Source organism: Halichoerus grypus, chromosome 6 (genome assembly GCF_964656455.1).
Source record: "Halichoerus grypus chromosome 6, mHalGry1.hap1.1, whole genome shotgun sequence".
Classification (NCBI taxonomy): domain Eukaryota; kingdom Metazoa; phylum Chordata; class Mammalia; order Carnivora; family Phocidae; genus Halichoerus; species Halichoerus grypus.
In genome coordinates, this window is record NC_135717.1 from 6,267,442 (window position 1) to 6,279,168 (window position 11,727).

The window sequence follows — 11,727 nt, forward strand, 5'->3', positions numbered from 1 at the left end:
ACAGATCATCGGCGGAGTTGGCACTGAGCAGCTGTGTGGGGAATTGATGAAAATGTATATCTATAAAAGGGTGGACCATCATTCCACGATATATACATATATCAAATCATTATATTGTATATCTTAAACTAATTCAATGTTATAGGTCAATCAGAAATAATACATGGGCAGGAAAAAAAGAGCGAATCACCTGTTCTGTGCACTCCTTGTACAAACACCTCTGCCCTAAGACAAGGCGTCCTCTTAGAGATAATCCCCATCGACGTAAGGAAGGGGTCTGAAGCTTTCACCTCCAAGAGTAACCCAGGATAAAGGACCCATCCAAGTTGTGGGGGGACCTTGTTCACTCAAGACCCTGCCCTAGGGGCACCTGGGTGGTTCAGTTGCTAAGCATCTGCCTTTGGCTCAGGTCATGATCCCAGGGTCCTGGGATGGAGCCCCACATCGGGCTCCCTGCTCAGCGGGGAGCCTGCTTCTCCCTCTCCTCCCCGCTCCTGCTCTCTCTCACTGTCTTTGTCTCTCTTTCAAATAAATAAGTAAAATCTTAAAAAAAAAAAAACCTTAAAAAAAAAAAAAAAGACCCTGCCTAACTGGACAAAAAAGGAAAAGCTGGGAGGGTTCTTCCCGGGGCTGTCGCTTTGTAGATGAATCAATTTGGGCAATTTGCCTCTGTCTCTCTGTTTCCTCTCCAGAAAAGTGGGATTCGTAATAACAATGTCTACCACAGAGAGGATGTAAGAAGATTAATAACATAACATACTTAGAATGGGCAAGAGGCTCGTAGCAAGCATTCCACTTAAATGTTATGTATTACAATTATCTTCTTTGTTATTGAAATATATTTGACATATAGCATTATATCAGTTTTAGGTGTACAACAAAATGATTTGATATACGATATGTCACAAAATGATCGCCACAATAAATCTAGTTAACATCCATCACCACACACACACAATTTTTTTCTTGCGATGAGAACTTTTAGGATCTGCTCTCTCGGCAACTTTCACAAATACAATACAGTATTAGTAACAATAGTCACCATGCTGTACATCACATTATCTTCTTTAATTCTTAAAACACCTTTACAGAAGATCTTAGAATCACAGTTTTACAGATAAATGAAGCTCCTCTTTCCGAGAAGCTCTTTCACTCAGTTCATTTGGGGGAACATTTACTACTAAGGTGCCTGTTGCTGTGATCATCAATCTTGTTCAACACTCCTCACCTCTGACTCACCCCTGAGTCCAGTAAAGGCTCAAAGGGGTCTTAGAGAGTCTTGAGGGAAGGAGGAAGGAGCAGTGGATTCTGACCTGCAGGATACGCTGGGAGTAGGCAGATGGGAGAATCTTGGATCCTGGCCAGTGAGAGCAACAGGAATTTAGGGTCTGAAGATTGGGCCTGCAGGCATCAGTGACTGGGTTGGTGTAAGAGACTGCTTGAGGCCTTCTGTTGAGATTAATTGGGGGATGAAAGGTGGAGTTATGAGGGTTTTGGGGTGGTGTCTGATATGGTTGCGGACTGGGGATCAATGCAATCTGTGATGTGAGGTCACATCCAGGATCAGTGATCCAGGTTGAATGGGGTCAGTGTTCTGTGCGACTCTCTGGGGGTCCATCATGGGCGATGTTAAGCAGTGATTAGGCATGTGAGGGGTGAAAGCAGCACCCCCTGTCTTGTTCCTACATTAGGGAGAACAAAGTTCACCTTAATGATCGGAATCTCCTTCAGTTGGGGAGAGGGTCTTACAGTGAGTGGATCATGGAGCTCTACTGAGTTTCAGCTGGTTCCCATTGGCCCTCACTCTTGGCTCTATGGGAAGCATCAGGCAGAAGCCCCTGGAGGAATCACACTTTGCTTTTTAAAGTAAGGATGTATTAAATTCCCAGAAAATTCCTGAAAACTGATCCCAAAGTCTTCAGGATCCATAGACACTGCATATGTAGTTTTTCATGTAAACTCTGAAAAACCTATAGCCACATCACACATGAAAGTGAAAGACTGGATACTTTCTCCATAAAATCAGACACCAGACAAGATGTCTGATCCTGCCATGTGAGCATGGAGGTCAAATCTGAGTTCTTGGGGGGCGGGGGCGGGCAGCAAGGGTTGGGCTATGTGTCTGGAGGTCCCTACTTCAACGACCTTATAGGGCAGAGTGTACATTTTAAATCTGAGCGATATCCAAGTTGCTTCATTTCTGTCCTAAAAAGCCTCCTGAAAACTTACCCATAGGTGCAGGCACCAAGCTGCTTGGTGAATGGCAGAGCCCAGCCTCCCCAGGACATGCCCAGGGAAGTACTGTGGTTTTGTTTGAATAAAAATGCAGTTTTTGAGAAACCAATGGTAGCAGTTTTCCATTGTGATTGTTGAGTAAAAGAGAATTTTTTGTTTTAACATATTTACCCTTTTCCCTCTTCTTTTAATGTAAGACTATGGGGGAATGAAAGGAAGAGTAATGCATCTCTGCAACTGATAACCCTGAATTGTCTGAGGCCACAAAGAGCTGTCAAGGTGAGCTGTCAAGGTCGTTGGCAGCTTCACGCCCACCAGTTGATCCCTTCCTAGGAGGGCATTCGGTGTTTGGGGTCTCCCTGGGGGAAACAGACATCCATACACTCAGGTTGGAGCTTTGGGAGAATCCTTCATTTTAGATATAGAAATGATCTCCAGGTCTGTGTCTTGGAGGTGCTCACTTTACTGTTCTGTTACTTTAATTTTTTTTAACGATTTTATTTTTAAGTACTCTCTGCACCCAAAGTGGGGTTCGAACTTAACAATCTTGAGATCAAGAGTCGCACGCTCTACCCACTGAGCCAGCCAGGCGCCCCTACTGTTCTGTTACTTTAAAATCAACTCCCATTTAAAGGACATAGATCTATAGATATTTACATCCCATAACTCTATATCCGCAATTTAAAACTAGTATCACTTGCTGTATTTGAAAAATAAAATACATTATTGAAACAATAGAAAGGTACTTTATTCTTGATGCAACTGTTAGTAGCTCAGTTCAAGCTCTGAGAAATGCCGGCAGCGTGAGGGGTGGTTCTTCTGTCCCTGCAGCAAATTCACTGCAGCATCTTCAGCGGAAGCTTTACTGTGGGTGCTCTTTCATGAATGGCACGAGAAAGGCAGTATTGAACCTCAAATCTTCAGTCTAAAGCATCCCCAACAGTGCTAGTCTTGACTGGGTATGCCTGGGATTCAGGAATGAGGAAATTATCTATTCGTTGTTCCCAACTCAAAATCATCACTGTGTTCCGCATGTCCTAAAAGTCAGAAGTGGAAGGTTTCCCGTTACACCAGCAAGGATGTGGCGAGATCAGTCTTGGTATTTCACCCAGGAAGCCTGAATGTATGATGCCCAAGTTGGGGACACCTGGCTGTCACATGGCTCCTACATCCAGAATCTCCCTGATGCCAGGTCCTCTCCATTCATTAAGCGCCATCAGTGAACAGAGCGCTGCTACGGAAATCCTATTATCCATGGTCTCGCTCCACATCCCAACCACAAAGCGTTACTCTCCCCTCCCCGACCCATTGTTCTTTTACCCCGAAAGATCACATCAGGTGGCAAGACGTACAGAGCCTGGCGTCTGCAGGGGCTCAACACTACTTACTGTAGTTTTGTTTTTGTTTGCTTTCGTATCTGATGAGGTTTCTACAATGAATGTGTTATTTTTTTTAAAGCAAAAAGTAAAAAAGAAACTAAGTGCTGCTTTTGGGAAGTGGAAATAGTCTTCCCCCGTAGGCGTGAATGGGGTGCAAATCCTCACGTTGCTCCGCGTGCTGAAGGGCTTGGACCGAAGAGAACCCGGATCCCAGACGCCCCCACTCCTGCCTTCCCTGGGAGCTGTGACTGACATTTTCCAGACGCTTCCCAGACCTCGCTCCTTAAAAGCCCTGGGGAGGTGGGTTTCCCGAATCCCGAGCGCGAGTACCCTCAGAGCCCTGAGCTCCTCGCTTGCTTGCTTCATTCATATTTATATTTTGCTTTGAATAGCCCCGTTTTAGAAGGGACAAAGAACTCAGAGTCAATTCCAAGTCAAAACATGGGCGATGTAAAAAAACTACTAAACGCTGCACCTGACACCTGCTGCAACGGACGTCGTTCTAAACAACAAAAAACGGGGCAGCCTCCAGGACCTCGTGGCGCAACGGTAGCGCGTCTGACTCCAGATCAGAAGGTTGCGTGTTCGAATCACGTCGGGGTCACGGCGGTGGCTTTTCTGTTTAGCCGCCCGAATCAAACGAAACAACCTAAGCGTCTGTCCGCTACCTCCCAGCCTTGGGCTTTCTCTTACCTTTTCTTTAGTCCGAAGGGACTTCTTGTGAACAACTCAGCAACGGACAGGCACGTAAGCTGAAGGGTGTGGATGACCTGGAAGGGGGAAAAAACCCCAGGAGCCGACATGTAGGTCGTTCTGCTCGTATCCTTAGCAGGATTATGCTTCCGAGAGGACATTAAAAGAGGACACGAGGAGACTTTGCTAATGAAGTCACTCTGGTGTGAAAAATTGTTTGTTTTTTTTTAATTGGGTCGCTAGCCGGGCATGGCCCAATGCCCCTGGTCGATATTTGTGTGACCTTGATGAAGACGTCGGTTTCCCAATAATCCCCAACCCCCACCCCCGGAATTTTCATGGTTTGAGCTTCCTGTCAGAAGCCCCTGAACAGGGGCGCCTGGGTGGCGCAGTCGGTTTCAGCTCAGGTCATGATCTCAGGGTCCTGGGATCGAGTCCCACGTGGGGCTCCGAGCTCAGTGTGGGGTCATTCTCTCCCTCCCTGCCCCTCCTGCTCGTGCTGTCTCTCTCTCTAAAATAAATAAAATCTTAAAGAAAAAAAAAAAGGCCCCTGAACATTGTGGTTAAAGAGAAAATACTGTGAGCTTGATTCAAAATTTATTATGCCAAGGATGCAGTTCTTGAACTTTCTGAAAGCGGAAATTACCCTAGCATTTACCACCTTTTAATTTAGGTGTGTTTTGTTTTGTTTTGTTTTTGTTTGTTTGTTTTTAAGTATTCTCCTTGCCCAACCTGGGGCTTGAACTCACGACCCTGAGATCAAGAGTCGCATGTGCAGGGACTGAGCCAGCCACGTGCTCCAATTTAGGATTCATTTAAATGCATCCCTCCAGGGGCGCCTGGGTGGCTCAGATGGTTAAGCGTCTGCCTTCGGCTCAGGTCATGATCCCAGGGTCCTGGGATGGAGTCCCGCATCAGGCTCCCTGCTTGGCAGGGAGCCTGCTTCTCCCTCACCCTCCTACTGTTCCCCCAGCTTGTGCTCTCTTGCTCTCTCTGTCAAATAAATAAATAAAATCTTTAAAAAAAAAAAAGAAAGAAAGAAAGAAAGAAAAAAAATAAATGCATCCCTCCAATAGGGATTTGAAACAATGGAGTTTCAGACACAAACCACTTGCCCTGACCTGAGATGGAGGAGAAACACAGGAGAGCAGAAATGGAGATCCTGGTGGACTTACCAGGATTAAGTTTTCATTGCACCAGCCTCACTCCCCCTTCAGTTTAAAAGTCTGTCCTTTGCTGAGCTTAAAAAAACAAACAAACAAAACAAGCATCCTTTACAGATGTATTTTTCTTTTTTTTAAAGAGCAATCTCTACACCCAACGTGGGGCTCGATCTCATGATCCAGAGATCAAGAGTCCCGAGCCCTATCCACCCAGCCAGCCGGGCACCCCTGTAGGTGTGCTTTTTAAAGATCTGAATGATTGATGAAATCTTGGAATCGACAGCATAGCACTTGCTTTGAAGCCAAAGTGATGTGAACGTGCAACTTTCTGCACCAGTCAGATGTGTTACTGTGGGGACATGGTCACAAGCACCAGATCCCTTTTGTGTAATTAACATAGGGTCATTTCCTCACTTCTCAGTTGCACAGTTCAATGTTTGCGATCCAGGCATCCAGGCGGTTTGGGATTCTCTGGGTTTGGGAATTCTCTGGGCTTCTGGTCCTTTGATTAGGAGAGGTACCAAGTAAGGTGAAAAGTCAGTAAACAGGAGGGGAGGGTGCCTCAGGGAATACTTGCCTTCACCATTCAGAAACACCCTTCTCCCCCCCGCACCCCAGGAAGTTTTGAGGCACCAGCCCTTCCCCACAGTGATGCTGGTCCCGCCTCTTCTGCAGGACTTCAGGTTCCAGCAGCTCCAAGAACAAATTTTACTCAGAAGAAATGTGAGGTGGGTGGGGGAGAGTTCCTTTGATAGAGGAGCGTCCTCAGAACTGGCCAGCACCAGGGGAAACTCTACCCACCCAGGGAATGCGGGGGGAGCAGACAGAAGGAAACGCTGGTGAAGGTCAGTCGTCCTCCCAGGAGTGTGTTTGGGAGCCTCCTGGGATCTTAGCAGGAGCCGGGGTCCTACCTGGAGGATACAAACGTGGCCTGGGGACCCGACCTGTCGTGTCTCTCCCTCCCTATGTTCACATTCCTGGAAGGGACCTGCAGGACTGACTCCCCAAGTCATCCTCCCAGAGACCGACTGGGCAAGCTTGACCACCTCTCCTTTCCCTAAGTTCATGTGCCTGGCCCTCACCTGCCCCCCTTGCGTGCTGCTGTGGAAGTCCGGATTCTGGACAGGTTGCTTCACTTCTGAAGGTTTTCTCTTCACAGTGACTCTGACACCACTTATCCGAACATTTGCATAATTATAATAACATAACACACACACACACACACACACACACACACACACACACACACGATGTTCCAGGATATGCAAGCACTGTCCTAGGGGCTTGGGACAGGCCAGAGAACAAAACAGACCGGCCTTTCAGGGAGGTACCAGCCTCTTCGAATATCTGAAGAGATTTGGACAGGTGACAGGCACAACACAAAGGGACACAAGCGATGAGGAGGTCACATGGTGGGGATGGGGAGTCTCTTCCTTCCAGCCCTTAACACAAGAGAGTCCTTGAATTACACTTATGAGCATGACATTGTGGTTTGTTTGCTCTATTTTTTAAAAAAGGACAATTGCTACTTTTTCTCTTAAAGAGTAAAATATATTATTTATTGATTTTTTAAGTAGGCTCCACGCCCAATGCTGGGCTTGAACTTGTGACTCTGAGATCAGGAGTCCCATGCTCTACTGACTAAGCCAGCCAGGTGCCCCTAAAATATGTTTTGTAAAAGAAAATTTGCCAAATACAGGGAATTTTGATGAGAAAACAAAATTGCCCATAATCAAACATCTCAGGGAAAATCAAGGCTGTTGTGATAATTTGCAACTTTCCCTGGTATTTTTCTATGTCTGTCTATCCTTAAACGTCTTTCTTTTGTAAAATTCTTTTTGTAAAACAATTTCCTCAGTAATACTACACTGGCAGGTATTACCTATAAACTTAATTTTTTTTAATTTTATTTATTTATTTTACGTAAGCTCTATCCACAAGGTGGGGCTTGAACTAACAACCCTGACATGAAGGGTCATGAGCTCTACCCGCTGAGCCAGCCAGGCGCCCTTAATGTGTATTTTAAAAACAGCTTTATGGAAGGAAAGAAGGAGAGGAGGAAGGAACTTCAAGCAAGAAAGAAAAAGTTTGCAAAACTTGGCTACCCCAGTGGAGAGCCCAATGTATTTCTTTTAAATGTCTGTAGAGCTGGTTTAGAGGAAATCTGTGATTCATCAGTCTTACACAATTCACAGCGCTCACCAGAGCACGTACCCTCCCCAATGTCTATCACCCAGTCACCCCAAACCTCCCACACCCCACCACTCCAGCAACTCTCAGTTTGTTCCTAGGGATTAAGAATTCCTCATATCAGTGAGATCATATTAATTTTCTTTTTTCTTAAAGATTTATTTATTTATTTTAAGAGAGAGCAGGGTTGGGGAGGGCCAGAGGGAAAGAGAGAATCTCAAGCAGACTCCCCACTGAGCATGGAGCCTGACACAGGGCTTGATCTCATGATCCTGTGATCATGACCCTGAGATTATGACCTGAGCCGAAATCAAGGGTCAGACGCCCAACCGACTGAGCCACCCAGGTGCCCCTCAGAATGTTCATTTTCAAGCAAATATTGTGAGGCATGCAAAGAAGTAAGATGGCCCATTCACAGAAGTTAATAGAAATTCTTGGTAATCTCAAGTATATAAGTTTTATTTTACTCTATAATTATAGGAATATACAGCAAGCCAGAATTTCCAACTTTTTAAATGTAATTCAAGCCAAAATAAGTAAATAAATAAATGTAATTCAAGCCTAGAGAAAAGTTGCAAGAATAGTATATGAATTCTCATATTCTCCCCACCTAGATTTACTGTTTTTTAAACATTCTGTCACATTTTTTATATAGGTATATAAATCCAAACACATGTATACATATTGTTTGTGCTATTATTATCATTTTTCTAGATCATTTGAGAGTAAGTTGCAACATCATGACCCATAACTTCGAAATATTTTCACATGCATCACACTAAATTTTAGCATGTATTATGCTAAAGAACAGAGGCATTCTCTTATATAACCACTGTAAAATTACCAAATCTTGCAAATTTACCATTAATACAATAAGAATATCTAATATATACAACATACTTAGATTTTACAAATTGTCCCAGTAATGTATTTTATACAAAATTTTTAAAATTCATTATCCAATCCAAGATTATGCATAACATTTAATTGTCATGTGTTTTTAATTTCCTTTGACCTGGTACGTTTCTCAGCCTGCCTTTGTGTTCCTGACATTGATTTGTTTTTGTTTTTGTTTTAATATTTTATTTATTTATTTGAGAGAGAGAGAACATGAGCAGGGGAGGAGCAGAGGAAGAGGGACAAGCAGACTCCAAGCTGAACATGGAGCCTGATATGGGGCTCGATCCAATGACCTTGAGATCATCACCTGAGCCGAAATCAAGAGTCACACACTTAACTGACTGAGCCACCCACGTGCCCCCTGACATTGATGTTTTTGAAGAACAGAGGCCCATTGATTTTAGAATAATCCTCAGTTGGATTGATCTGATTGTTTCTTCATGATAAGACTTAGGTTATACTTTTTTTTTTTGCAAGAATATACAGACATGATGTGTTCTTCTAAGGAAATTCTAAAGCATTGGCATTTGGAGAAAAAGACGTTAAGGGGTTTGTACAACAGGAGGATAAAATGGAAGCACTTGATCCTCCCAATATAATAACAACTAATAACAGCCAATATTTATTAAATGCTTTTTTAAAAAGTAATCTCTAGGGCCAACGTGGGGCTTGAACTCATGACTGGGCCAACGTGAGGCTTGAACTCACGACTCCAAGATAAGAGTCACATGCTTTACAGACTGAGCCAGCCAGGCACCCCTAAATGCTTCTTGTTCTATTTAGTCTTCACGATAATCCATAAGGTAGGTACAATTATTATGTCCATTTCACAGATAAAACTGTAACTCAGAAAGGCTAAATCACTCATCCAGGGGCACACACCAATAAGTTTTGGAACTGGAATTTAAACCATGGATCAGACTTAACAACTGAGGGCTTAACCATTATTGTACACCTGTCTCTGAAAGACTAATAGCACTTTACTGAGAAGGCAGAAGAGGTATGGTAAAAAAAATGTCACAGAAATCATGACCTTGGTTGGGACCCAATTGGAGGAAGAAAATGATCATCTGGGGAAAGTTTGAATATATAAAAAAAAAAGTAAACAGGAGAACTGCTGACAAAAATCACCAACTCAAACCTCACATGGGAGAAGAAAGTCAGGCTCAAATTCAGCTCCTAGGGTACAGTATATGAACTTGATTCAACAAAGCTGATCCAAGGGTTTGGAGCTTCAACAAAATTAGAGGTTGTAAAGCAGCAGAGAAAGACTTCTTCATGCTCAAGGCCATACATCATTCCCAACCTGCTCAGGTAGCTAAAAGACTCAACAGTTAATACGAACAAATATGACGACCTCAGCTCTCATTAAGGGGAGAATTCTGTCACCATATAAATAGTGCTCAGATAAACAAGATGAGTCAAAGAGAATCCATCAAAGCAAGTATTTTGTATAAAGAGTAGGCCCTGGAAGATCTGTTCATCTTCAAAGATGACTAAATTGAGTTCTTCTTATGCTCGACTAGGAGTTTGGACCAGCCCTCCCATGAACAACTAGAGAAGCTAAATAAAGTAAAACAAACAGATGGAGCCACCCAGGCAATGAAAATTTGCAGAGACCAGATCAAGACGAGGCAAAAGAGGTGAGCTCTACATTTGAGTCCACCCTTCTCACTAAGATAATTGCTGATTACAAAAGCAAACGTGGTAGTTAAGAGGTTGAAAACACTGAAAAGATGCAAGCTCTCTGGGTGGGGGGACAACAATCAGAGTCCATGGCCCACCATGGAGGAGGAGCCCTGATGAACACCACATGCTTCCACTAGGAGCACTGAGGGGCTGGAGCATAACTGGGTGAATTAGAAATAGACCAGACAGCTCCAGGATGGAAGTCCAGCTTAAACCCTGATTGCCTGTTTCTCATTACCTTATTTTTACCATTTCATTTTAAATTTCTGATTTATTGACTATCACTGGGTATGGTGTCTTCAGTGATATTTTAATTTTTCCACATAGTTCATGTTTTCCCATATATAATTTCACTTACTAACCGGTTTTTTTTATCCTTAGTCTTTTTTTTTTTTTTAAGATTTTATTTATTTATTTGACAGAGAGATAGAGAGAGCGCACAAGTAGGCAAAGAGGCAGGCAGACGGAGAGGGAGAAGCAGGCTCTCTGCTGAGCAGGGAGCCTGATGCGGGCCTCAATCCTAGGACCCTGGGATCATAACCTGAGCCGAAGGCAGCTGCCTAACTGACTGAGCCACCCAGGCGCCCCTTTATTCTTAGTCTTAAGTTTTATTTTAAGGGATCATCTTCATTTTCTTTTGTAACCAGCTTAGAAGATAGCCACCCATTTGGTCAGATTTATTTATTCTTCAGCAGATGAAGCATTTAAGATGACAGTTTTTACTCTAAATCCTTAATGATATTATATATACTATACTTGAGAATGTTTTGCTTTCTCGTGGAGAAAAAAAGCCCAAACATAAACCTTTAGATTATCCATCTACTAGTCCTGCAGCACAATCTTAATAAGAAAGTTTTACTGATAACTGGACAATTTATTCATTATGGCAGGGATATAACAAGAGTGGTTGTAAAGTGGCCAGTCTTGTAAGTCAGGAGCTATGATCCTTGATCCGCTGCTCAATCCACTTCAATATCTGATTGATATTCTCCTCTAGATCTTCTGATTTATTGCTGGGCAGTTGAGGTACTACTTCTTCTTTGTAGGATGCTAATGCTTCTTCATAAAGAACTTGAAAAATTTCACACTGAATATTGTCTTTTAGTTTCTTTTCATTATAACCCCTTGTTTCAAGTCTTTTGTACAATACACTGTTATCTGCTTGCAGCACAAAAACTATATAAAACCAGCGTTCAGGGAAGAAATCACAACCATGGTAATCAACAATAACTCCACCTTCGCTCATTTGGTTTTCTAATTCATCAACTACTCTGTCTTCATCTAAAATGGGGCATTCATACTCTTCATCATAGCCATCATATAACTGCCCTTCTCGAGCTATATCACCCACATTAATGTATTTCAGTCCTGATCTTGATGCAAGTTCTTTGCCTAGTGTGGTTTTTCCAACCCCTGGTGTACCAGTGAGCAGGATGTTTGGAAGCAACATGGTCCTCACCGCACTGGCTCCGGGTGTC

The 11,727-nt window shown here is 43.3% G+C and overlaps 1 protein-coding gene and 1 non-coding gene across 2 annotated transcripts; one reads left to right on the forward strand and one right to left on the reverse strand.

The window, feature by feature from the left end:
- Positions 1–4,146: 4,146 nt before the first annotated feature.
- Positions 4,147–4,218, forward strand: TRNAW-CCA (transfer RNA tryptophan (anticodon CCA)). Its single transcript has one exon. It is a non-coding gene; the product is annotated as a tRNA-Trp (tRNA).
- A 6,619-nt stretch (positions 4,219–10,837) lies between these two features.
- On the reverse strand, positions 10,838–11,727 carry LOC118518214 (adenylate kinase isoenzyme 6). Its single transcript, XM_036064829.2, has one exon. The coding sequence runs from the start codon at positions 11,697–11,699 to the stop codon at positions 11,181–11,183; it is 519 nt and encodes a 172-aa protein (XP_035920722.1). The 5' UTR covers positions 11,700–11,727; the 3' UTR covers positions 10,838–11,180.